The sequence below is a fragment of the Gopherus evgoodei genome, chromosome 11, assembly GCF_007399415.2.
Source record: "Gopherus evgoodei ecotype Sinaloan lineage chromosome 11, rGopEvg1_v1.p, whole genome shotgun sequence".
In the NCBI taxonomy this organism is placed as follows: domain Eukaryota; kingdom Metazoa; phylum Chordata; order Testudines; family Testudinidae; genus Gopherus; species Gopherus evgoodei.
The window spans coordinates 11,975,314-12,003,183 of record NC_044332.1 but is presented as its reverse complement, the minus strand read 5'-3'; the positions used below and the strand labels follow the sequence as shown (position 1 = coordinate 12,003,183).

The 27,870-nt window shown below is 43.5% G+C and overlaps 1 protein-coding gene across 4 annotated transcripts in view; it reads right to left on the bottom strand.

The window, feature by feature from the left end:
- Nucleotides 1-27,870, bottom strand: part of FN1 (fibronectin 1) — a 64,823-nt gene that overhangs the window by 16,875 nt on the left and 20,078 nt on the right. For 2 of the 4 annotated variants that reach the window (XM_030579845.1, XM_030579846.1), the window contains exons 13-32: nt 23,215-23,336; nt 21,587-21,764; nt 21,069-21,245; nt 20,104-20,232; nt 19,888-19,977; nt 19,219-19,413; nt 17,615-17,887; nt 14,249-14,515; nt 12,963-13,057; nt 12,238-12,406; nt 11,712-11,798; nt 10,622-10,813; nt 8,152-8,424; nt 6,897-7,079; nt 5,448-5,537; nt 4,404-4,673; nt 3,505-3,621; nt 2,901-3,065; nt 1,852-2,007; nt 543-656 (exon numbers count right to left, since the gene is read on the bottom strand). In XM_030579845.1, the coding sequence (XP_030435705.1) occupies nt 543-656; nt 1,852-2,007; nt 2,901-3,065; nt 3,505-3,621; nt 4,404-4,673; nt 5,448-5,537; nt 6,897-7,079; nt 8,152-8,424; nt 10,622-10,813; nt 11,712-11,798; nt 12,238-12,406; nt 12,963-13,057; nt 14,249-14,515; nt 17,615-17,887; nt 19,219-19,413; nt 19,888-19,977; nt 20,104-20,232; nt 21,069-21,245; nt 21,587-21,764; nt 23,215-23,336 (3,342 nt within the window). The remainder of the gene's footprint in view (nt 1-542; nt 657-1,851; nt 2,008-2,900; nt 3,066-3,504; nt 3,622-4,403; nt 4,674-5,447; nt 5,538-6,896; nt 7,080-8,151; nt 8,425-10,621; nt 10,814-11,711; nt 11,799-12,237; nt 12,407-12,962; nt 13,058-14,248; nt 14,516-17,614; nt 17,888-19,218; nt 19,414-19,887; nt 19,978-20,103; nt 20,233-21,068; nt 21,246-21,586; nt 21,765-23,214; nt 23,337-27,870) is intronic. The other 2 variants (XM_030579848.1, XM_030579849.1) reach the window with 1 other exon arrangement.

The following is a 27,870-nucleotide window of genomic DNA, read 5'->3' as shown; positions in this document are numbered from 1 at the left end:
AGCACGCACAAGGATGGGCCAAGACTCCGCCCATTGCCTACCCAGCTGCTCTCAGGAGTGAGCAATTGGCTGTGTAAGCCATGCTTACTTTTGCATACCTGGTCCCAAGGTCTAGTGGCCTACAAAAGGGTGTAAAGTGGGTTCTTACTCCCTCACTCAGGCAAATGCTCTAAGTTAAAATCTAGCCCTCTAAAACCACCTTTGCCCTCCAGCTCTAGAAATGAGGTCTATGCAAAACATTTTTCAAAGATTCGCTAAAGGTAAACAAACAAACAAAGAAAAAAATGATTTTGCTTACGCCATTTTTAGTGAAAGAAAACAAAAGCATGGCATTGTGGGGGATTGCATATTTTGGCAGCATTTTGGGGAACTGCGTATTTTGGCAGCTGATCCAGCTAGCTATTTCTTAATGAGAGGGGCACTCGTCCTTTTCTGAAATCTAGATGTCCCCAGAGTTCCCACAGTAAAAGGTGCACACAGCAGAAGATACTAGAGGTGGGTTTGGTGGTGGTTTTGTTTCTTCTGTGAAATTAAATACATACTGGTAACGGCGGTCTCAACCAGAGGGAGGCTCTCTCCATTTTGACTCTGAGCATAGACACTAACCACATATTCGACTGTGGGTTGCAGGCCCTCAATGGTAGTTTGGGTTTGATCTGCAAGGAAAAGACAACACCAGGATAATTTGGAATAGAGAGATGATTTTGTGTCTTAAGCCTAGATCTTCAAAGGTATTTAGGTGCCAAACTCCCGTTGAAATCAGTCCCCTTGGTGCCACGTGGCAGAGAGGGGAGCAAAGTCATAGTCAAAGCTGTGCGTGGTGGCTGGGTGGAAGTAAAAGTGGCTATGCAGATTGTCTCCTGCCCATCCCCGCAGAAAGTCTGTGTGGGTTGCTTGGGGAAAGCAGGAGGGGCCAGGAAAAGGAACCAAAGCAATTTCACTGAAGGACTCACATGCCCCACACTACTTGCTACGTAAAAACCAGGGACTGGTCAGCGTGGTTCTGTCTGGGAATTCTACTGGAGAAGGCAGAGAGATTCAGTCATCAGTGGTCACATGGCAGACCTGTTGCCTTTGCTGGGTGGCTGCTGAGAACCCGCAGAGCTGGGACAGGGTTTTCTATGGCTCACTAACCTTTTCAGCTTTTCCCAGCTTCCTGGCCTAGTCCCTTGCATGGAATGGGCACAGCTCACAGCAGAGCTGTGGGAGGAAGCAGGGGGGTAACACAGCCAAGCAGTTACACATTCATTCCCATGGGGAATTCTGACTGCATGCTTCGAGTCGTGGGCCTTATTTTTAAAGCTGGACCAAACTTTGGTGAATTTGCCTTGCTGCGGTACTGAGCAAAGGTACTGAATTGCGGCCTAAGACCCGCTGCGATGCCAAACGTCAGCAGAGTCAGACTAGATTGGCCGAACCTGGCCTGACTCGTGTATACCAAGGCTCCTTCAGCCTGCTCCAGAGCCCTTCAAGTGAGTGTTACTGTCATTCATATCCACTCGAAGGCCCCTTGAGGCTGCTGGAGCCCTGTGATCAGTCTCTCCATTAGAGAAACAAAACAAATGCAGCCAGATCTTCACCACTTTTTGGAATGGGATTGAACATTAACCTGGCCAGAGCAGCAAACAGCCTTGAGAGCTAATCTCAGCACAGCTGGTAAAACACACTGAAATGTCCCCGAGGGCAAAATGCAAAGTCGCCAGAAGAGCCCTTAAGCCAACATGTTCAGGCCCAGAGAAGGAAATCTTCCCCAGACACTCTCAAGTGACTCCCCTCGGGGGTTTAAGAAGTGGTGCCGATGGACTCCAGGCAATTGGAGCGAGATCCCTAGGGATGCAAAGACATACTCACCTGCAGGGACAGTTTTCGTTTTCATGGGCCCATGGCCATCCTTGGGGACACTTGTCACTCTGTAACCCGTGACCGGAGAAGTTGAAGGGAGCCATCTGACACTGATGCTGCTATCCTGAACATCGGTCACTTGCATCTGGGATGGCGTGTCAATCTCTGCACATCAAAAAAATAAGCCCTGTGAGCAACTGCAATGCAGGAAGTCTCCTTTCCTCACGGTATCCCATGTCCGTAGGGCCCACTGTGACCTCCCACCTGCAACAACTTCTTCTGTTTTTCTTCTTTTAGACTTACTGGTTTTTTAATGGGAAACCCATACTGCTCTGACTTCTTATTTGTACCATAATAGTACGTATTATTATTGATCACGTTTATTACAGTGGTGCCTGTGAATGGAACCCCATTGTACAGACAGAGCAGTCGACAATCCCTGTTCCAAGCACTTTACAATCTGACTAGGAGTCCCAATCAAGAATCACGTATCAGGCCCATAGTACTTCACTCACTACATCCAATACCCATTAAGGGCAGTGGAAGTCTCTTAAAAGGCCCATTAAAGAGATTTTCTATCAGTTTCAATGGGAGTTGGATCAAACCTTATGCAAACAGCTATCAAAAGACCATCTCTGCCCCAGAGAGCTCATTAAGGGTAGTTCCTATTTGGGTCAGAGAGTCCCCATGTGCTACAGTGCATTAAAAATGCCAGAGGTAAAATGCAGACAGAATAGTCATCCTACATCAAACAGCCAAGTGGTTTGACACCCCATGTGCGAGAACCAGCCTTCGCTTGGTATGCTCACTCCAACGAAGATGGATGTTAAGTGGTTCCCCGCAAACAACAAGTCCACAACTCCGGTAAGTTTGTTTAGTCTTCGTCTAAACTCCCCTCTCCAAAAGCCACCATCCCATTTTGTAACATTATGAACATGATGGGCCAAATCCATCTGGAGTGTAACTTCACCAAAGCCAACAGGCCCATCACTCCCAACTGAAACGGAGGACAATTATGAGATAAACCAGAAGCTAGTAGCGTTGTCCATGTGTCTCACCTGTTTTGTACGTGACCGTGACTGGCTTGCTGCTGGCGGGGCTGTCTCCACGGCCCGTCACTGCGTACACCGTGATGGTATAATCTGCTGCGGGCTTAAGGTCATTGATGGTGGCAGTGGACATGGTGCCAGGCACGGTAAACTCCTGGACAGGGCTACTGCCACCTGGCATGGCGGGTAAGAAAGAAAATGCTAATCATTACTCACGTTTTAAACAAAAAGCAAGGGATGAGCTGAAGACTCCCATTGATTTCAATGAGATTTGGGTCAACCCATAATAAGTTGGAAAGACCTTTTTCACCTCAAACCAAGAGGCAAATGAGAGGCCCATGGACCTTCCAGTGCAATGAATGGAGTTTATGGATGTGGTAGCAAAGATGATTTGCCCCACCTTTAAAGTTCAGTCATGATATTTGCTTCTCTCAGTGCATATCCATCAGCACACTGCCTCCGTCTGAATTCTCAGAGCATGCTGCATGCTACAATCATCGATCAGATTTGCCCTCACTATTTGCTGCAGTGTTTAAATGGCCCAAGCTTAAAGCTTCACACTTGGTGTCAACGGGGAGCTCTTGTAGAAGTGGTAATATTAGATCACACTGACCTGTTTCACCATAGGTTATCCTATAGTATCTAACTGTAACTGCAGGAGCATCCCAGGAAATCACTAGGCTGGTGGGGCTAGTGGCAGTAACTTCCAGGTCCCTTGGAACGTCGGAAACTAGAAAAGAAGTTAGGGTTTAAAAAGAAAAATTAAAAAACATTTGACACTCCCCAGGCTCCTGTTACTCGACTTACACTAGAGGCTGTTGCTACTAACAAATCTTTCCAGTAGCCCACAGTTTGCCGTCAGGTCTCTAGGTGACATATCTGGCTAAAAGCCTGAATCCAGCGGCTATGGAAAGATTGCTATTGACTTCTGTGGCCACTAGATTGAGCCCTAAATGTGTCCCTCCTGCAGAAAAACCTAGAGGAGTGAGAAATTGCCCAGAGAATTCGTTTCTGAAGGCTACTACCCTCGGCGGGAGGGCTTTGATGCCTCCCATTGGAGGGCAAGAAAAAAGGCCTCAATCCTATGGATCTACCAGCCCAGGAGCCAACCTGCGCTCCCTGGGTTTTTCCTTTGCTTTGGTAGCACAACACCCTGAGGCAGGCTCACCACAAGGTCATTTAAAACAAAAGAATGTGCACAATGGACATTGGCCCGAGCTATCTGAATTAACACTTTGCCTCTTCAGAACTCCTTTGTATAATAAAATGCCTTGTCCCTTAGCAGATAGATGTGCTTTGTGCCTGATCCTAAGCTCATGGGAATCAGCGGGAGTCTGTCCACTGAACTCAGAGGCCTTTGAATCAGGCCCTTTCTCCTCTAGCCAACTTTCTGCTCTGCTGTCAGTAGTTCAGTTACTTGCCAGCCAACCAGAAGGATTCAGTTTAACAACTTGTCGAGATGGGGCAGGAGAATTTCAATGTACATTTTTTCTGGCTTGTTTCCAAACTGACCTGTAGTTTGCTGGCCAACCAAGGGCAAGCTCTCCTCTCTGCCGTTGACAGCAATAATGCTGACCACGTACTCTGAGCCTGGGGCCAGGTTAGTGAGGGTGATGGAATTCCGAGAAGGTGGGACACGGTCTTCCCTGGGCCTGGTGCCACTGTGTTCCAGATGGTGGCGAATTTTGTAGCCAGTGATAGTGGCACGAGGAGCAATCCAGTGCACAGTGAAAGAGTTGGCAGTTATATCCGAAAAGTCAATGCCAGTTGGAGAATCAAGACCTGGTCGGGGGCAGGAGGATACCCAAGAAAAGGGACATTCAGCTTATTTGAACAACAGATACATTTATTTTGAAATGATGAGGGATTTCCCCAGCCCCACCCCAGGGTGGGATTTCAGAATCCTGCTTGCACTCCTGCCAAACACTGTTCAGCACTGAACCTATAAATATGTAATGATCCAGATCATACAGTGGTGTTAAAAAACCACAGGAACGTATTTTCAAAAATGGAATCTCCTCGCAAGTTCAGTCCACATCTGGAGTTCTCTGAACTTGAGGTATTTGACAATTTTAAATGTTTGCCCAAACAAAAACACCCAGCCCTGGTTTCAGAGAACAGAAAAAGCCAAAGTACAAAAACATCAGAATACCTCTGAGACTTGGCTGTACAGTGTCAAAGGGATACAGTGGAGGGACCTGATCCTGACGTGTCCGGATGTCTCTTGGGGGGACTGGACACTGGTCTTTTACTGGGCCAAATCCTCAGTGGATGGAAGTTAGCATCGCCCCATTGAAGTCAATTATACACCTTTTAATTAAAACCAACTGAAGATCTGGCCGCTTGACCATTTTGCTCAGCACTTCCCAAGCTGTCTCTCTGCAGCACTCCCTTAAAATCTTTTGTGCAACTCTCCCGCAATACATATCAAGGAGAGCAAAATCTTAAAGGCTTTTATGTCCTAAGTCCCCCCAGTGATTAGAGTTGTCCTATCGATGAGTGGTTAACGGAAGAGATAGAAGCAAACGGAAGTTTTCCAAGCAGGTTTCCACATACCTGTTTTCTGCACGCCAGTCAGAGGGGTGCTCTCATGCTGCTCATAGACGCTGTAGACGCTCACCAGATATTCAGTGCCAGGCAGGAGACCTGAAGGATTAAACCACACCGATTTAGACCCTCATAATTTTCAGGCTCTCGGAGCAACTGAAAAACCTCAGCAATTCTAACTGACACAGCTCATGATGTGGAGCGACTGATTTTTGCTTAGCCTGTGCAAAACCTGAGCCTAATGGATAGTCAAGACATTTGAGTCCAGCTGAAGCTTGGTTTTAAGCATGGGAATGGCCTTTGGTTTCACGGAAGTTTTAGCCTGCAACAAGTGTTGGTGGTTTCTTTTTTTATTGCTATTTGGCAAGGAAATTATTTAGATGGGTTTGTCAGCAGGGATTAGTTTTCCCATACAGGCCTCCCAGCTCAGAGCATTTACTGATAAACAGGACCAGATCTTCAGCTGATGTAAACTGATGTAGCGCCACTGACTTTCAGTGAAGTGATTCTATTTTACGCCAGCTAAGAACGTGGTCCTTTATATTTAAAGCAGGTACTGTCTCTTACTCAACCAACTCGTCCAGTTTCTAGGGAAAATCCTCCCAACAGAACACACCTTTTGTATCAAGATGAGCAAATTAATTATATACTTGTGTGAAATGCAAGAGATCAGTTGCACTGTACTGCTGAAATTTCAGACAGAGCATTTATTTTCCTTTCCAAAATCTAAAGACTCAGAAGAGGACCTTTTGCTGATTTTGATCCTTTGTGTCTTCATCTAGCCCGCTGCACTGCAAGTCATTGACTTTTTGTCAAACAAGATAGGCAATGTGTACCTACTCTTAATACCTAACCAGGTTCAACTGCCCCCCAGTATGATGAATCATCGTCCTTGTCTTAGCAGGAAAAGGTTTACACGGTTTGATTTTAACTTCTTTAAAACAATGAACCAAGTCCTTTGCTGGTGTAAATTAGCATAGCTCTATGGAAGTCAATGAAGCTATGCCAATTTACACCAGCAGGGAATCTGATCCATTATACTTATTCCAATCAATTTCTTGCTTTTCCTTCCCTTATGCTGGATCTCCAACAAGAAATTCACTGGAGAGCTGGGGTTCTTAATGTGTTCAGAGGATGGACCACATCTTTTGGGAAATAATCTCATGACCAACTCACCTCCAATTCACAATTAGGAAAACCATATCTCTCCAATTCATGACTGCTCAATGTCCATGTGGCAGCTATACCCATTAATACATAGGAGAGTAATATTAAGAAAGTACTTTACGTATTTGTATCTATTTTAATTTAATTTAGCTGTTGTAAACCCTGGGAAGGGAGCTAATACCATCTGACCACCTACAGACCAGCAAGTGTTCTGCAGACCCACCAACCATCAGTGGACTTCAGCTTGAGAAGTCCCTTACGTTCCGCTGACCTATGCAGGTAACCTCTTACTTGTTAAAAACACCATGTTGTCGGAGGGTGAAATGGTCAGCTCAGCAACATCCTCCTCTTTCTTCACAGGTGAGTAACGCACCAGGAAACTGGTCAGTTCAATGGATACTGGAGGAGTCCAGGTCACACGCATAGCATCTGGCCCCACGTTGGTGAAGCGCAGATCAGTTGGAGCAGGAACAGCTACATGCAAAGAATATTGAGGGGTTTTTTTAAACATTTTCTGGAAGGTGAGAGTTTACCAAGGTGGATGTTCAGGGAATCTACAGTGTATCTCATGCAAAAAGAGGCTACGGTGTCAGATCCATGCAAACATACTCCTAAGCTACATTTGGTTCCACTACAGTTAAAAACACTCACACTACTGTCAGGTTCCTTTAACCTCTTGGCAATTGCTGATACTTAAATGTATTCTGTTTAGATAATTTGAAAACAAGATGGCAGGTTTCTGTAATATTGGCCCTGCTGCTGCATCTTGGGTTACAGGGATGTGGCCAAGAGAGGCTTAAGTTGCCATACAGCAGTTTACACATGAAAAGCTCCTTTCTTCAAAACTGATACATGCATACATAGGGGAGGAGAGGGTAGATCCATTAAGTCCTTTCGCCTCTATGTCTACTTGTGGGTTTAAGGGTTTAGAATCTCAGCAGTTTATTCACACGACACAGGGTTTCATGCACAAAGTAGTTCTCAGTTCATCTTCTACCCATGCACTACAGAGAACCTTGACAGTGTGACATGCTTGTCACTAGCGTGTGCTCAGGGAGTGATGTTTCTTGTCCATCTTTAAGGCAAGATTTGAAGAGCTGGGCCACCACCAAAAAAATACGAAGCACTCAAATGACTTGACCAATGACAGCGTCGGGGGCTAAACCGAAGAGTGTCTCTAGAATTGTATCCACCCTTTGGGGGATCCCATCTCCCTTTGGGGACTGTGATTCAGGATCTTATACTTTGGGGATCACATAACTCAAGTTTAACAATGAAACCTGAAAAGCTTAAAAGCCAACATGAGTGAGATCCTGCCTTTGCAGTTATCCGCAATATAAAAATGCAGTTAATGCACAGGGCTAAAAAAATGCAAACGGCATAGCCCTTCCCATCCTACATTTAAAAGAGAAGCCGGTCCTTGTCCCTCCCTCCACCCATCACAGTGAGTGGCTCGATTCTTCTCAGAGAAAGCCCGTTACCCCAGCAGCTAGTGACAGCATGAAACACCATCCGGGTCACAAACACAGAAGTTTTCAAAATTCACCCGTTTGCTGCGTCAGAGTGGTAGGGGCGCTCTCTCCGCCATTAATGAGTGTGATTACGCTGATGTCGTAATCAATGCCCGGCTCCAGGCCTGTGACTGTGTAGTATCCTACTGAGGAGTCCACAAAATCTTCAAAAATAGGGACACTTTCTCCTGCCGCAACTACCGTGATGCGGTAACCAATAATAGTGGAGGCATTTAGCGGGGTCCACCTCAGGCCGATGCTTGTATCAGTTATGTCAACAAAGCTTAGGTCAGTGAGCTGGGGCACCTCTACTGAGTGCCAGGGGGAACAGCAAAGACACACAGAGGCAAAAGAAAAGAGGAGGGGGAAAAATAAGGCAGTGTGTATCAGGTTACACGTCTTAACAGTAAGGAAATGGTCAAGCGATGACGGTGATATGCAACATTTTCCCACTGAGGGCCCAATTGTGCCACTCTTCCTCACATGAAATAGCACCTTGCAACACAAGGAGGGCCATATTTACACAGGGAAAGAAGCAGGCAGGAACACAGGATTTCAGTGGGAGTTAGGTGCCTAAATACCTTTGAAGATCTGGACTCTGCCTGGTGGGATGTACAACAGCCTAAGTAGTTTAGGCACCTAACTCCCATTGAGCTTACTGTAAGGATGAGACAGTTGGCCCTGAGGTGGTTTTTTAAATGATTCTCTGAAAGACACAGACCCAATTTTAGCATTTTTTTTAAATTCTTTTGTTTGTTAATCTTTAAGCAAGGAAAAAATGGATTAGTGATAAGTGACCCTCAAGATTTTTAAAAAAAAATAGTCAGAATACTATGCCCAGCTTCAACTGTTCCATTCATAAAATTATCAACACATTGGGAATGCTGAAATAACTGGAGTGGGCCAAATCCTGAGATGGTGAAAACTGCTGTAGTTCTATTTAAGCCAATGAAGGCAACTGGTACAAATCAGTGTATCTTTATTGAGCTAAAAGAAATGATGATGATTTTCACCAGCTGAGGTTCTGGCCCGGTATTCTTCAAGTCTTACTGCTAAAGCTGCAGCACAGGTGCTAAAACAAAAACCCCAAACTTGGGAGCAATATAAAGCTTGCTTAGAAAAACTAAGTCGTTAAAAAATGAGCTTTTCTAGGATATGGGTTTTCCATATGAAACTCACAGCATCACCCAGCTCTTACTGTTATGCTAGGAGCAGTGTGTGGCTGAGAGAAACTGACTTGGTTTCTTAACCAAACTTTACAATCTTCAAACTAAGCCATTGAATTAGGATTCATTTGAATAACCTTCTACATGCATCCTAGATGTCTGCATAGTCAACAAGGTTATGGGATTTTTCCGATGGACACTACTTTAGCAGAGCTGTTCTTTCCCAAATGTTAGACCCAACAGAAATCAGGGATTCTGCTTTGCCTTTAACTTATAGGCACCAACTCTTCAGCTGGCACAAACTGACACAGTTCCTTTGAAGCCAGCAGAACTGCACCAGCTCAGAATCTGGCCCTGTAACTTTAAGGACCGAATCCTGAAGTCAATGGGAGCTGGGGATGCCGCTCCCCTCAGTAAGAAAGGGCCTATCGCTTATTACACTTGTGATGGGATCATTAGGAATTAGCTGGAAAAGGGAAATATCAGATAGAAATGGCGCAATAGGCTGGTTTGCTTAATAACTGAGCAAATATTTCTTGTTCCGTCATGAAAAACAAGTATTTTACAGAATAAGTGTAGCAAAAAGGCCATTTTCTGTAAAATAACTATTGATCCCCATGGGATACATTTACCATATCACCTTTCAAGAGTATCAGAAGACACAAAGGTTGCCATTTTAGTGCTTTTCCCCCCATTAGAGCAGGGTTAAAGCCATTGTTGCTGCTGCATTAGATACCCACAGGAGCGCACAGCAACTCAATGAAGCACAGACATTTTAAAAGCCGGGTTAACAGCAAGCATTTGCCAAACACACGAGCTGGCATTGTTTCATGGCTTAATGGAAACAAAGCCAAACAAAACCTTCACAAAGCAAAACTAACACCCAATCATTCAGGGAGTCAGATGTTTTATCGTACTGCTGTGGTCCTGGGACTACATGGAGACATCCCAGTACATAGGGAAATACCCACAAAGTAATCTGCTGCTAGCTCCTACCAGTACTACATTACGTCCTGGCTTCCCCTTCTTCGACGGCTCAGATCTGCTGGCTGGGGCACCACGGGATGGAGTCAAGGCGCTGCCCATTCCCCAGCCCACCTGTGCAAGTGAGGCAGTGTACCGGTTTCACAGAGACAGCTCTTCCCCTGTGGATGGGCTGCCAATGCGTAAGGGGGCCCCCTTACTCCCTGCACTGGCACATAGGGCAAGTGACTACCTTGCTGCTAGGGTCTAAGCCTGCAAATCCTCCATCATCAGAGTCAGTGGGAGGTCCATGTGCAAACTGCTTACAAGGTTGGTGTGTTACAATGACCGAGGCGGCTGCTCATTTTTCCATTACCTTGTGCAATGGTTTTGGAGATGGGGACGCTTTCCTTATTGTCCTTGACAGAATAAACACTGACGTTGTACTCTAGGCCAGGACTCAGATTTTCAAAGATGCAGGAATTCTGCTCCGCACTGACCACTTCCTCCAGGGTGTAACCCTGCTGCCCACTGGTAGGAACAGTGGTAACTCTGTACCCAGTGATGCCTGAAATACACAGATCACAGGAATCAATGTGGCGGATTTATTTAAATCAGGCTTGGATACAATCGCTCAGAGAAAGCACAGATGATATTAAACAGATGCTCCCTATCAACCTCAGCTGGGCACGCAAGTGCTTGCTCGACGTAGGATCGGTCCATTTCACATAGACACGCTGACATACATTTCCAAAGAAGTGCCCAGTGGGGGCTTAGCCACGCAGCTCCCATGAGCGTTAATGGGAGATATGGCTAGTCTCTGCAGCGCTTTGAAAATGCACTCTTAGGAGTTGTCCAAAGCCAAAATTCTAATGCATCTCTCAGCTCAGGGTGGGGGTTTTCAAAAGCACTCAGCATTGGCCTTGGCCGACCAGTTCCCACTGAAGTCACGGGAAATGCTCCCATCCACATCAGTGGGAGAAGAGTTAGGTCAAGGTTGGGTGTTTTGGAAAACGCTACACTCACTTGAACTAACCCCATATTTTCCCTTCCGTCCAGAAACCCTCTTGGTCTTTTTTGCTTTCTTTATTTCAGACTCTGTGTTAGCTGTCGAGGGTACTGGAGCAGTCTCCTCCCTCCCCCAATCCTATCTGACTTGAAAGGCAATCTCGATCATCCTTTGGAATATCACTGTTTGACATGGAAGGTACGGCTTTAAGGGTCCTGTTGCAGACCATTTTCATACAAGAATGCAGAACATTTATATTCTAGCAGATGCTATGTGAATATAACTGAAAATAACACATGCCAAAAGATGACATGGAAGCTAAACATTTAATCGGTGCCCGGTTAACAACACTTGCTGTGCCATCAGTTGCACTAGTGTAATTCTGGAGTAAATCACAGGAGTTATTCTTGATCTACACTTTTGTAATGCGGAACCGTTTCTGATGCTATGTAAATACCTGGACTTGTGCTTCTATCCCAGGAGACCGTCAAGATTCCAGTGTCAGAGTTAGGCTCCAGATGCAGGTTAGTCGGTGGGGATAATGCTACAAGAAACCAAATGTATGATCAGCTGACAATCCCAAGAATCATTTGAAAAACAAAACAACCCAGACCCTTAAAATTAACCAACAACTAAAATAGCTTCTTTCAGAGCAGTACTCTGATGCACATGCAGTAATGTTAATATCATCTGAGAATCAAAGGGAGAGCAGACTCCTTTGAGACTGAGAAGAGAGAAAATGGCACACAAATGCACTGTTTTAGGGGTTTAGCAATACTACTATAACTAATAATATTCTTTTAGCGCTCAGTTGAATTCAGGCTGAGATCTTAAGGTGCTTTATAAAGCAGTGGCAGAGCTGCAAATAGAATCCAGCTCTCCTGAGTCCTCCACTAGTACCCTACCCACTCAGCCACGCAACGACCTAGCAAAGTAGAGTCAGAGCATTACAGATTAGTAATGGATATTCAGATGTGTCGTACGTGTTGTTACTCTTTTGATGATCGGCGTGTCTCTGTCCTGACCATCCATCAGGACTGAAATGCTGTAGACATACTCCACTCCAGGAGTCAGGCCAGAGATAACAATGCTACCAGATTCAGAAATCACCTCCCGTGGGGCTTCTCCACCTTGACTTGGTCGCACACCCAGCTGCACCGAAGAAAGGGGGAAGGTTGCATTTCAGCCTTACATATGAACCATCTAGATGCCTATAAACATACTGGACACATCCTCTAAAGTGATTAGCTGACTTGTCGTGGGGAAGTTAGCCTATGCTGGAGCACCGAGGGCATGGATAGCCCTGCAGCTGGGTAAACCTCAGGGAACACAGCATCATGCGGCAGAACGAGACACTGCAACCTCATGGTGCTGTGTGACGGATTATCAACTCAATGCCCCAAATATGGGCCTGATCCAAAGTCTACAGAAGTCAGGCGAAAGACTCCCACTGACTTCAGTGGGCCTTGGATCAGGCGTGTGAGCACATCACCTCCTTTGCATAAATATTTTAACCTCTGAATAGTCACTTCAGCTTAAGAACACAAGACACTGCCCCGCCCTACTCAGTGCTTCCATATTTGTGACTCTTCTTTCCCCAAACCATCGTCTACGGCCATTCGTTCTTAACTGGCCCTAGCTGGGTGACAGCTAACGGAATTAAGCAATAGAGAGCAAAACAGATCCAAAGGCTTCAGTGGGAAAATACCTTGAAACCAATCCTTGGCGCAGGCGTCCAGGTAACAACAATAGAAGTTTCTGTCACTTCTGTGTTATAGGGAGGGATGGAGCCCATGGGTTGCACTGTGAAAGGAACAGATAAACGGAGTTCAGACTCAGCGCTACCCAGAGAGTTATAGAAATCTGTTTAGGGGTGGGGGAGGGAAGAAGGGAGGGGTGTCAATGTTTGTTACCATTTACAGCATTTTTTTTTTTTGGTTCATAATTTGGCTGATCCTGGGATATATTTGCAGATTTAAAATGGAAAAAGCCTTGGCTGAGATTTTGCATTTTATTCTTTAAAATACTATCACTTAAAAAATTATACAATTACACAACCTATTCCTAACCTGGAATGGACTCAGGCCAAATCAAGTAGTTGTGAAAGGCAATAGCTTTCTTTATCTCAGCCACGCAGTGTCCTCGCCAGAAATGACCACATCTAAGGCAGACACTGTGGGCCAAGTGCATCTGTGGTGTAACTTTACTGAAGCCAATAATATTACACTAGGGATAAATGTGGATGCTTGGTTTTAACTTCACACTGATATAAAATCCACACACTCCATTGAACAAAGGATGTTGTTATCAGCCTTATTGATGAGACGTTTTGATTTTTGTTGGTTTACATCACAGCTTCATCATTATTTGAATAGCAAAATCCATCTATTCTTTCTACAAGTATGCAGTGGTTCTTAACGAACTCATCATAACACTATAATCTTTGGGAAGAAACGGCCCTTTTAGCCACTACTCATTCTCTTAAACTAGCTAACACACCAGAAAGGCTCAAATGTAGAACTGTCCGAAAATGTTTTTTTTGAGGGAAAATGGTCTTTTCATCACAATGCACATTTCCATGGGAAATGTCAACTTTTAATCATTTTTCTGCCCTGGGTTTTTGCTGCAAAATTGGAAAACCCAACTAACAATCAAAATACGTTGGGTGAAACTGAAAACATATGCTTGCCTGAAATGTGTTGGTGTTTGGGTTGTCAACAACTGACATTTTTGGAAATTTTCAGTTTTAGATTTGTTTTTCAACAAAAAGCTGAAACATTTCATCAGCAATTTCTAATGGAAATGTAATATTTTTGTTTTTTATCTACTTCTTATGAAGTATGGTGGGAAAGCCATTTCCCGAGTAGCTTCATTCAAATATTATTTCAAAGGAATATTTTGAAAGACGAGTTAGAATGGCCAGTTTCAAACGCAGCCTGTGCTCTTGACGATGACAGTGTCACTGGTAAATGAATTAGCACCCATCATGCTTACAAGTAGTGAAGACTGCAGTTTCTCTGCTGCTTTGCTGGTTGCCTTTCACCGCCACAAGGTAGACAGTGTACTCGGAGCCAGGCTGCAGGTTCCTCACGGTGTATTTGGTGGCAGATGGCCCCACCTTGTACTCCTTTTGTTGGCCTCCTCTTGTGGGACCTGCAGTCAGTTGGTATCCTGTGATCGGAGCGCGCGGTGGAGTCCAGGCCACTAACACTGCAGACTCAGTAACATTATCAAACCTTAGGTTGGTGGGAGCATCAAGTTCTAGAAGGAAAAGCAAAGTGTGTATTAACAGTCCTTCCATGGGTTTAGCATGGCTTTCTTTTGAAAAATCTTGGTAGTCATTTTTTAAAAATACCAAAACATATGCACCAATTTTAATTAAAAAACATGACCATATTTCTGGGGAGGAACACATTAACCTAAAATAGTCAAGTGGAGGACTAGGCTGTAAAATAACCCTATGCATGCTTGTCTCTCCTATATGAATTATACAAGGTCTTTCATATGTCTCCATACTGGCATTTTTATCCTTAAAAGCCCTGACACAGCAAAGCACCTAAGTAAGCATATACGTAACTTTAAGCACATAAGTGGTGTGCTGGATCCAGACCAAAACAAATGCAACAGAGATGTTACCCCCCTGACAAAATGCTTACTTGTAGGAGGAATTAAAGTCCAGAAAAGGTCCTGGGAAAAAGAACGCCCAATGGGAGCTAGGCATCTGAATACCTTAAAAATCTGGCCCTATGTTGCTTAGTGCAGTAGTTTTCAACTTTTCCATGCCACAATCCCATGTTGCAACTAGCATCAGTCAAAAAAAAATGTTTCAGCTAAACATTTTTTTAAAATAGAAAATAGTTTTTTGACTAAATGGAAATTTATGAAAAAAAAATGTTAATGGAAAAAGAGTCAGTTTTGGGGTTCTCAGTGTTTTAATTTTTATCAACATTTTGGGGGGGAGGGGAAAAAAACTTCCTTCCCCGCCCCCATCTATAAAGAAAAGGAGGACGGTCATAAAGAAAGGGAGACCCTCCTCAAGCCTCTTAATGATCCCCATGTTGAGAACCAGTGGTTTATAGGATATGAAACTCTACTGACACTCGGGCTTGTTCCACACAGAAAATGATAGCGTTGTATCTCTCTCTTATATGTAGACCTATGTCTGGCTCTCTGTTATACTGGTACAGAATTTGACCAGCTAGCAGTATTAGGTTTTTATCACTTCCTCAATCCATGAAAAACAGATACAAAAGCACACGTAATCATAGCTTATTTGTAAGCCACTGTTTAACAGAAGGACAAAAAGAGAAGCAAGTTTGCACCATCAGAAGACTTTTGCTGGAAAGTTTTTCTTGGAAAACCTGACTGATTTCTTTTCCTCAGGACTGTCAATCACAGGATACAATGTATCAGAATACTTTTAGCAATGTGGTTCAGACAAAGCAGTTAAGTGGACAATCACAGCCTATGGAAAACCATTCCAAACATGTGTTATTGGGGGAGGGATAGCTCAGTGGTTTGAGCATTGGTCTGCTAAACCCAGGGTTGTGAGCTCCATCCTTGAGGGAGCCACTTAGGGATCTGGGGCAAAAATCTGTCTGGGGATAGGTCTTGCTTTGAGCAGGTGGTTGGACTAGATGACCTCCTGTGGTCCCTTCCAACCTTGATATTCTATGACTATGCTCAGCTTCATATTCCAAATGAACATTTAGGGCCAGTTTTGCAAAAGAGCTCCACTCCCATTTAGGCACCTAAATGAAGTGGACAGATTTTCAGAAGTGCTCTGCACCTGGCAAACCCCAACGAGAACAAACACCATAACTTTTAGGTCTCAATGGGAGCTAAGCTCTTGGGAATAATCCGGCCAATTGAGGTGGGGTTTTTTTTGTTTATTTGTTTTTTGTAAACAGTGAAGGAAATTCAGGGTGAGATTTTCAAAAAGTGTTTTCAATGGGACTTTTGAAAATGTCCAGGTACCTAAACTTCTGAGAAAATGAAATACGATCAAAATGTCTTCTGCTTCTCTCTCTTTTAGACACTCTGGGCCAGACTTTCAGCAGTGAGAACAATTGTTCAGAATATGCGATCAATGAGAGTTGGGCACTTTTGAAAGCCTGGCCCTGTGTGTAACTTCAGAATCAAAAACTGGGACACTTTTGTGGCCACTCTTTCAGGGTTGTGAAACACTCACAAGAGCCAAATTCTGACTTTATTTGATCTGCTTCTCTTGGGTCGGGAAAACACTTCAAGGACGGATCAAATCATAGCCATACCCAGCTGTTACACAACGCTTGTCATCAGTAGATCTCAAAGCACTTTACAAAAGGTCATTATATCCATTTTACAGCTGGGGAAATCAAAGAGATGCTGAGCTTCACCTCTGTCCTTTGCATCCCTCATCCCTTGCTTCCAGCCTCTCTATGGTTGTGGGAAGCAAGGGATGGAGGGACTGACAGGAAATCCCTTTCTCTTCACACCAAGGAGCCAGAGGAGGGGTTTTGCAAGGAACTGACTGGGCCACTGATACTGTACTGTCACCATTAACAAAACTGTGAGAGGTTTTGCCCTTAACAGTGATTAGTGGGAAACAGGCACTCTCTACGAGCCTGATCCAAAGTCTCAATGCAAAAAACTTCCATAGACTTCAGTGGACTTTGAACAAAGCTATGTGTGATAATAGTGAAACAGGGCTGTAAAAACACCTTATAGCAGGGTAGCCAGAGGTCCTGAACAAACATTTTGTATCCCCAATGTTTTGATTGAGACGGCAATTGATTCCTCCTGAAAGGAATAGCAAGATATCATATGACGAACCAGGATTGACATGGTAACATTGGGATGTATTGTCACTTTAACTATGCACCAATTCCTGTTCTTAGAGGCACACACAGAGCTCCTATGGCGGTCAATGAAAGCCAAGCGTGCATGTCAGCAATCAGCATTTAGATTAGGATGTACAAAGGCAGTCTAAGCAAGTTAGGCTCCCAAATCCGATTGAAATTCACCCTTAGGTGCCTTTGCAAAGTCACTGCCTCAGACCTTTGCTAGCAATGAGCCAGAAGGGCGCACACCTTCTCAATCAATTAAAAAAGAAGAGAGAGAGAGAACTCCAGCCACATTAAATTGTTTCCAAACACCATGAGAGTTAAACACCTATCGGAAAGCACTGGAAGAGAATACCTCTGCTAAGGAGATGATTGCATGATCAGCTGAATTCTCAGCCCCATCATTTTGCTTATTGGGTGCTACATGGTTGGAACGAACTATTCCACTTTAGTGATGTATTTACATGTTACTCTAAAGGAGGGGAAAAGAGTCACTTCCAAGTCCATGAAAAAAGCATCAAGGAAAGACACTTACTAGTCGTTTGCTCTCCAGTCAATGGCTTGCTCTCCCGGCCCTGGAGCACTGCAAAGACCTTGAAGAGATAGGTCGTTCCAGGTAAAAGGTCAGTGACCTCAGCAAAGTAATTCCTGGTAGTAGGCAGTTTCTGTCCATGTACACCAGGGCGGTTAACCGGGATGACTTCCACCCGATAGCCAGATACCGTGCTCGATGGGGGGGTCCATATGATGGTGATTTTCACATCAGTGACTTCCACAAACTGTAGCTCCTTGGGTGAAGGAACATCATCTGACAGAAGAGAAACCTCCAGTAAGACAGAGGGATTCCTTACAGAATGGTAATGGTGAGTCCAGGAATAAGGTGTGGAACAAGGAAGAAGTGAGTTCTAACTAAACTATGACACGTTTGACTGAGACCATTTACACAACAAAAAATGTCAAAAAAGCCCTATCTTAACAAATGATTTTAAGAAAATACCTGAGTCTACTGTACATCTGAAATTACACTGGGTGGCTGAGATTAGTCTAAGATTTGCATATGGATTATTTTGTTGGCACAAAAGAAAAAAACTAAAAAAATCAAATGCACGAAGCAGCAGAATGTCAACTTCGTACAGAGCCACAAGTTTGAAAAAACAAAACAAAACGAACCCCCCCCCAAATTATCCAATGACTGGAAACAAGAAGCTATTTTGCTAATTAAGAAGAAAAGGCTTTTAAAACCAGCAGAATAACTGGAGAATCTATATATTAATTTTAAACCCAATCCCTTTATAATTAAACAACTACAGGGTGAGACCCCAGCCTCACTGAAGTCAGAGGCAAAACTCCCATTGGCTTCAATGGTGCAGCATTAGAGCCACTGTAGAGTCTTATATTCAGCAGAGGTTTCGGATTACTTGTGCAGATGAGTTCCACATGATGCCTTATGGTTAACCAATATAAACATCGGTAATTCTCAGACTATATGGATGACAAATCATAAAATCATTGAGCCTCGTTCATTTCTGGCATTGTTCTCATCGCAAGAATATCTGATTCCACTACCACCACACCGTCCCTAATTCTTTCAGAACATTTCTTTTTGGTTCAGTTATACAGCCGAATTGATTCCTTTTTTAAAATTAAGGGCACTTTTTTAAAAACTTGGGTGCCTACAGTTAAGCTCCCAAATCCATAAGTACCGAGTACTCCTAATGACTTCAGCAGCGGCTCAGTACCTGAAAAAAAAATCTGCTTAATTATTCAGGTGTTTAAATATGGATCAGGTTACCAAACCCTAGACCCCTGAAATCTGAAGTATCATGGCAGCCAGGTACCCTTTCAGTGCTGGTAACAGGATCTCGCAAGAGAATCTTCATGATGACTTAGAAAAATCTGTTGAGACTTTCCCTTTGCCTAGACATGGTCTTACAACAAAGCTTGTATATGAGCTAAACACTGGTGAGCTTTTCGGTAAAGGCTGCTCTTGATTGTATGTCCATTCAGAGCCTTTGCTGGTGGTCCACTTACAGCTAAAACTGGACTCTAGAGGCTGCATTTTTCTTTTCATTTGACCCTGCTGCATCTGACAAATTGCTTTGGAATGAACAATGTCCCAGGAAGCATGCTGTCTGTTACCTTTGGGTGGGATGCCTGTGGTTTCCTGCTGGATAAAGATGGGAGCACTCTCTTGATTTTCTTCCACTGCATAGATGGTGATGTTATACTGAACCCCAGGCATTAAGTCACTGAGAGTCACAGAGGTAGCTGTGTCAGGCAAATTGAGCTCTGTGCTGCCACCTTCCTCTGATGGAGTATAGACAATTCGGTAACCTAATGTGACAAAAAAGACATGATCACTAGACGCAATTGCTACCACCAGCACAAGGAACTGTAAGTATAAGAAATGAACATATTTCCCTCCCACGGATCCAAAAAACACCCCATAACTTTTAAGAACATGCTTCCCAGATTTGTTATGGGGATGACGTGGGGGCAGACAGAGGCTGTGGATACAGAGGATAGTGGGGTTGTGATTAGTCAAACCTGGATCTGCAAGTGAACCCGCAGAATCAGTTTGCACCCAACCCACTGTAAAACCCACCAGGAATCAAACAGGCACCTTGCAGCCTGCAAGGTGCATCTTGTACTCCCCATTTGTCTGAAAGACACTTTCCATGTGGCATCCAGGGTGGACAGAATTGCTCATCTGCTCTGTTATGCTTTGTATGTTCCTCTCTTCTGAATGTCAGGGTTTGCAAACATTCCCTCAACAGTTTAAAATAGTTGCATGTAAATGAGGCAGACCTGTGATGGGAGCTCGTGGTCTGCTCCAGCTAACGACAATTGAAGTGTCATCAACTTTATCCACGTTATGTTTGGGAGGTGCATCAGGTGCTGTTTAAAAGAGATGAAGGGAATAACAGATGAGAAAAGCAAGTGAGGCCAAGACATGTTAGAACATCTGAGAACAATCTACAGAATAGAGACTTCCAAAGCCAAGCAGCAAATCTCAACACGTACCTGTTGTCTGAGAAGTAGACAGGATCAGATTCTGCTCTCCTTCTTCTGAGATCTGATAGACGTTGACGATGTACTTGCGTCCAGGTAGCAAGTCTGGGATGTTAACGGAGGTGGCTGTGCTTGGGAGATCTTTGCAAAAAAGAAAATAGAAAAGACTTAGGGACGGTTCTTTTTTTCTCACCAAACAAACCAAACAAAAATTCTGGGCGGGTTCTGTCGAGTCACAATTTTCTTGAGAGAACATTTGTTTGGTCTGAGCCTGCTCTCTAGTCTCATCAGAAAGCCCCACAAAGCCTAAGACAGTTCTCTACCACTGGCAGGCTACTTAGAAAAGGGTCGGGGCACGGACTAGCCAGGGGAGAGCAGGTCAGCCATAAGGTGCAGTGGCAGATTTGCCTAGCAACCAACTGCACTCTGCCAGCACTGATTTCTCACCAAATCACACCCTGATTTTCTAGTTCTGTCAGGGAGGTTTTGATGTCAGGGAGGTTTTGAAGAATTATCTGGGTGGTCCATGCATAATTCAGAGGGGGCAGCAGCTGAATGGAAATCAGAGAATGTTGTTCTTCCCCTCATTCTTTTCCAGAGCACAACTTCTGGGAGTGTTTAAGCATTATCCTCATAATGCCCCCTGTGAAATGTTATCACCCCCATTTTACAGAGAGAGAACTGAGAAATGGAGAGACTAAAGTTGACCTGACCACAGTCACACAGAGTCTCTACGGTAGAGAGAGGTATGAAACCCAGATCTCCTGAATCCCAGCCCCAGGCGTTAACCACCAAACCATCCTTCCCAGCCAGTCTAATATGCTGATAAATGGAAAAAAATATTAAAAAGTTAGTCAGCTCTTGAAAAAAAGGATGGTTCTAAGAATACACCCAGATATACAAGTAGGAGAACCAACTCCCCATCACAGAGCTACATGATTCTACCCCGGTCAAACAGGTTCAAACATCTGCCTTACCAAGATACTGTGGCTCATCCCCCTCCTCGCTAAGTTCGTACTCAACACGGAATCCCGAGACAGTGTCAGAGGCGGAAACCCAGGAGACTACAAAACTACTTGCTGTAATTTCTGTGACCGATTCAGAGGTAGCAACCACAGGAGAAAGGGGAGTTGTCTCTCCTGAAAGAGTGTTGCCTGCAGAGGAAAAAAAGATGGGGAGAGGTCAGAAGGTTTTATTTGAAGAAATGAAGGGACAGATCCTCAGCTGGTGTTAACTGACATGGCTCCATTGTCTTCCGTGGAGCTCTGCCGATTTACGCCAGCTAGGATCTAGGCATACCTATTATCTTTCTAAAAAGGTAAGTACACAGTGTGGCAAATAAGCAACAACAACAAAAAAAACAGTCTAATATAATATCCACAGAGGATGCAGCTGAATTTTTAACAGGAAACAAATAACTTAGGGAATGATCCTACAAGGAAGTAAAGTGTAGGAAGGTGGCTGTATGGAAATACAGTTTCATACTGTTACTTACTAGAAATAGGTGTAGTACTAGTGGTGGTAAAATCAAAGCGGGTGACCTCTCTATGTCCATATTGCTGCACGCTGATGAGCTGCCCTTCATACAACACCCCAGGTTTCAGGCCGGAGATAGTGTGGGAGTTCAAGTGACCTGGGATGGTGGCTTCTTTCCATGGCACTCTCTGGTTTTTCTAAAAGAACAAAGACATCCAATACTATGAAAGAGACCCCCAAAGCCCAAGAGCAGAATTCTCGAATTACGTTTTTATATGGCAGCCCATCACTGTGGCATCTGGACGCCTATATCTGTGGCAGAACTCATATCCGGATGAACAAAAGTTCTCGGAAGGAGGAGGGACAGGCAGGGTGGCCCTCAAGAGGCACTTCCCTGCGGTTAACTTATAATAGAATACTGGGTAACGATCCTGTTAAAATTAGGTGTGCCCCCTGAGGTTTTAATAGTTCTCCTTTGAAAAGGTTTAAGCAGCAATATCTATCCAGCGATCATTCAACAAGCTAGAAAAGTCAGCCAGCAATTCTACAGCAGATGCAATATTTGGAGATCATCTAGTAACACACTTGAGCTACCCTCTGAAAATAATGCTCAGCAAGATTCTCCCCCTCTGACCCACATTTGATTTCTATGGGAAACGCTAAACTGAATCCCTACCTTTCTAAGGTCAGGCCCTCTGGTGTTTAAAGCCCATTTCATTAAGGACCTGATCCAAAGTCCATCGAAATCAGTGGAAAGATTCCAACTGACTTCAAGGGACTTTGGACCAGGCCCTGATTGTTCCTGTAATGCCAGGCGGTGGGTATGCACCAACATGCTTAATGGATGAGTAGATATCTGTAAAGAGTGTTGTCTGAGGCACTGTCAGACGACTTATTTGTATTGGTTAAAATGAATCACTCTTAAATATGAATAAGCCAGCAAGCTGTGGCTAACCAGCTTTGGCTCAGACTTTACAGAAGAAAGACAATGACAAGTTTATTTAATCTGCTGCCGGCTGTTTACATCTTTGTATCCTGCTCATTTTTACCTCCTCGTTAAGGTGATACAATCTATCCCAGCTGTTCCAGTAATATGTCCATGGTACAAAGCCCATGTTGCCTCCAAATAAGGAAACTTTCACAAGGATTTACACTATTCATCCCACACAATCTCCTAGAATATTTCCTAACTCTGTAGGCCCAGATCCTCAAAGATATTTAGGCACCTAATTCCAAATGAAATCATAAATTCATAAGCACATTGATCAGTAATGCTCATTCATAAATATCCATGATCACTGTACATGCTTAGATAATATCTGTCACTTTTAATCCTCAGTGCAAGTGTCCTCTACAGTAGGGCAAGATCACTGAATTAGCAAATAGAGCTGGATGAAAACATCATCTCCCCCCATCCTCTCAAAAAAAAAAAAGCCTCCCTCCTTTTTTTATTTTTTACATTTTAACAGAACGTGAATTTTTATCAGGAAATTTCTGTTTTCGTTAGCATTTTTCAGGTTTTCATTGGGGAAAAAATTAAAATTCCAAAAACAAAAATGTTTTGATTTTTGGCTGTTGAGAGCCTTGCATGGATGTCAGGAGCTACAAACACGGATGATTTATATAATGACTGAAGGACACACTTACCGGTTTCCATCGGAGAATATACTTGGAAATGTGAGAGGATTCGGGTGCATTCCACTGGATAGGATGGGAGTTGGGATGACTTGCACTCTCAGTGATAATCACTTGCACAGGACCAGTGGCACCTGAAAGGGAAGTTCCCCATTTTAACTTAATTAAGGAGTTTTCCCCTCTAGTTTGCTATTCAGTGCATCCAAGATTTATTAATCAAAATGCATTTGCTTGTGAATATTATTATGAAGGTTTGAAAGAAATAGTTTTTCACTCTATCCCCCAAGCTCCAACACTCATTATAGCAAATGCTCTGGTACATCTCTCTCTTCTTGCTCTAGAAGCATCAGCATTTGCTGTCTGGATAAACTTACGATGGAAGAATTATGTCTGTGATGGAAGACTTGTGTCATAAATGGTATGGAAAGAGACTTGCGAAACAGAGTCAGACAGTTTGGCAGAGCATGGGGAACAAGAGAACTTTTTCAACATGTGCTTATTATAAATGAAGTTTTATCAGTTACTATTCACTACAATTTGGGTTAATTTTTAAAAGCAAAAAAAACTCTGCTAACTTAAAGCCTCATCCTGTGTCATGCTAAGAACCTCTGGAAAGGTGCTGAGGATCCTCAACGCTTAAGCTAATAGGAGTTGGGTATGTTCGGCACCTTGCTAGACTGGGTCCATGGAATGCTTTCCCAGAATTAAAACTGAGCTCCACAGCTAATCAGAGTCTATCCCAAGTCAGGATCAATGTCCTGAGAGCTGCACAAGGCAACACAGTAAAATCAGGGTGCTACAGAATGCTGGAGAATCTTAGATGCTGACCATCTGGAGAGAAGGCCAACAATAAGGCCACTGCCAGCAAAAGGTTCAGAAGTCTCTTACGTGTACTGGAACAAAAGCAGAAGTAGGGGCAGAATAAAATTTCCATATAAAAGAGCCACATTTTTGAGGAGATGTTTACGGATAGGTTGTAAACCTCTCATTCAGGAAGTAGTACCTCCATCTCTCAGCGGGACTAGCCCCATATCATCATACTATCGTGTGGATAAGGACCCCAGCCTTAGGCTTCAAAAACAAAAAAAAAACAAAGAAAAAAGGGAGGGGGATCTCTAACAATCTCCATTAAATTTATTCAAATTATACATTCTTCCATCTTGTAGGAAGAGGCAGTTTTTCTGCTAATGATTGAAGATCATCAGTTAAAAGACACTATGCATTTTACAACATCTCTGAATCAACTCATTTTAAAACCTGGGTTTGAAATGACTGCCGTAAGCACCTGAGTGGAGGAAAAGCATGACTTGCACACACACGCCCACAAGCCAACCAAGAGCCTGGAGGTTTAGTTGTAGGCTTGCAACAAAGCTCTTTTGTAAACCCAGATTCAGAAAAGCACTTAAGCATGCATTTTAAGTGCACCCCTATTCAGCAATGCACTGAAACACATGCATAGGTCCCACTGCCTTACTTAGTTGAATCAGGACCAAAGATGCTAATGGCTTGCTCCATGCCCACTGGAGACCAATGGAAAGGCACCCACAATTCCACTGGGTATTGGATCAAGCTCATAATTCACAGCACCTTTTGGCCTTTTTATGCTCCTTTCTCCGACTCCTCCTCCCTTCCCCTGAACTACACTGTGAAAAGCTTTCAAATAAATGTGGAAAAAGTCTGACTATTGAACCCTCATCTGATACTACACTGGTGGGTGTAAGTTCCCAGGGAACTCCAGCACTGAGCTGTCTGACTCTGCAGGATGATCTATTATTTTAGCCATTAAAAAAAAAGTGGCGGGGTGAAGGGAGGATTTAAAGGTTTCCTTTTATAGTTTGTTTGGATAACAGTGTAACATACATACCTGCATACACTTAAAAAGACTTCCAGCCAAACAAATCCATACTCACACAGAGAATATTTCAATGCTTGTCTAACCCCAAATCTACACTCAGGAACTTCATATCTGATTTATGTGCACATTTCCAGGCACTCTCATGTCTAAAGAAAGCCCAAAGCCTTGGTTTCTATTCTAACAGAGCGCATATTTCACATAACTCAGCGAGATATTTGTTTTAGAAGTCTGACAAGTCACTAAGGCTCAGTAAGAAACTCAGCAAAGAAATCCAGAGTGCTGTGTCCAAGTCTTCCCTTCATTGGCAGTCCCTTAGTTCTACCCTCCAATTCCTGTTTTGTCTCTCAGAGTTCAGCTGTGAGCTTGATTCTGTGTCCAGAGAGAGAGAGAGGAAGGATGGGTAGGGCCTGAGGTACAAAGGCCCTGATCCACAAAGGAATTTAGATTCCTATCTTCCACTGAAATCAACAGATGTTAGGAACTTAAATACCTTTGTTGATCTGACCCAAAGAGACTATGTAATTTGGAGAAGGTCACACAGATTAGGACACTAGTTTGGAATTTGGGAGAGACATTGGTTCAGTCCCCTGCTGTGCCACAGATTTCCTGTCTGGCAAATCACTTCTGGCAAATCACTCTGCAAAAAAAAAAAAAGACCACCACCATCACGCAGCGTAGAGTCTCAGAGCCTGGGTCAACTGATTCAGGCAGAAGGGTCTCCCGTTATGGGGCTGAAAATAGAAACGAAGACATTCAAGTTTGAGGTGGAGCCTGGGTTCTGAAACCAGGCATGGGATGCGTTTCTCAGACCCCAGAGGCAAACATCTAGATGGGCTCGTGGGGCTCGCTGACTCAAGCTCTGAGACTCACTGCTGTGGGGGTTGGGGGGTTGTATTGTAGACACTCTCTTAGTCTCTTGAGGATGATCCTCACATCCTTTCCTACCTCACAGGGCTGCCATGAGGATAAATCATTAAAGATTGTGAGATGCTCAGGTTCTAGGGTAATGGGGGCCACATAACATGCAAGCGGATCTAAAGAACCCACTTTGGCCACCAGCATGGCCAGAGCCTAGAGGGGTGGGGCCAAAGCTGCTGCTGGGTTGTCACGCCCTTTTCACGTAACTGGGTGGAGAATGAGCAGGCCATGCAGAACCACTGATTCACCAGGGGGCCGGAATAGGTGGGCAGAAAGGCAGGTGATGACCTCTTCCCTACACCCCCACAGGGCAACTTCCCAGTTGGGATGAAAATTAAAAAATCTCAGATATGTTCACGAGCTACAAAATATTTCTGTTTCTTCAGTCAAATCATGGTGTTTTGATCATTTCTATACATAATTCTAAAAATGTCTTGGTTTTGTTTACTCTAATTAGTTTACCTTTCAAACCAAAACCTGATTTCAGACTAGAAACCTGGATTTTTTCCATTCCCAAAATATCAAATGCCAACAATTTTAAGTGGTTTATTTCCCGCCCCCCAAATTTTTGAAGTGAAAAATTTGTCAGAAGCTAACAGTTCTCTTGAAAAATTTCAGTTTGGATGAATCAGCATTTTCTGCTGGAAAAACATTTCATGAAAAAAACAAACAAAAAAACAACCTCCTGACCAGCTCTACTTATGAGTACTAACTTGCCAACTACTCACTGATCATTTTATTCTCCTCAAGACAATGTATATATGTAAATCACAAACCTATTGTTTTGCTTTATCTGTGTTTTCACAAGGTTTCCATTTATATAAACTAAAAACACCACTCTTGCACAGTTACATCTTCACTGCAAGATACTTGTGTTATTAGAGCATGCTGTTTTGCCTCAGAGAAGTTTGCGTGATAAGATAGTAAGTACACAGGTCCGTAAAATACCAAAGTGGTCCAATAATTATTAACCGAGTACTTACCTTTTTATGAGTCTTGCTTTATTAGCAATTTTTCTGGCAATAATCAAAATGGGAAGCATCTTGTTGATGTAGAAGAAGTTATGCACTAAAATTACTCTGTCACTTTTAATGGAGCTACTCGATATTTAAGCCAACATGGAAGCAAGGTCTGGGCTAGTGAACCAAACAATACATTGAGAGTGGAACTGGTTTTCTATAATTCCTTTAGTCAGAGTGTTTGACTGCAAAGTTTTAATATTTAAACTAAGGCCCTGTGAGAGAAGCAACCTTTAAACAGAAAAGTTGGTGCAACTGCTGCTCTTATCACGTTATGTTCATGGAACTACAAAAGAACAAACCAGCAAACAAAGACATTGACCTGCCTCTGAATATTTCCTAGAATTGGTTGGGCAAACGAGAGTTCAAAAGTTTTGCTCAGGGCACTGACCATGGAAGGCATTTCCTGACATGGTGCACTTTGCTTCAGCAGGTGGGTTGGGTAAGAAAGGTCTGGCCATACATGGTATAACAGCCTCAAGCAATATATAGATAGTAGATAGATTGCAGAGCTATAATGTCAGTGAAACACCAAAGTGGAAATAAAACCACAATGGGTCAGATTCTAGTGTGAATCTAGGATAACCCCGGTGAAGCCAAATGAATTAACTCCAGATTGTCATTGTGATCAGTCTCTGGCCCTCTACTTGTGAGTTTGACACTTTCTTGTGTACACCTTCAGGTGGAAACGGTTCTGCTCTAAAAGAAAACCAACAGGAATTTCCTACCATGCTGGGAGCTGAACAATTGCAAACCATTCACAGGCAAAGGAACCGAGAGAATTCAAACTCTTACTTGCTCGTTGTATATAGGGAAAACCACCTAACCTTATTTGACGTTGACAAGGATATGAAAGGACATGCAGATTGCTAAGAT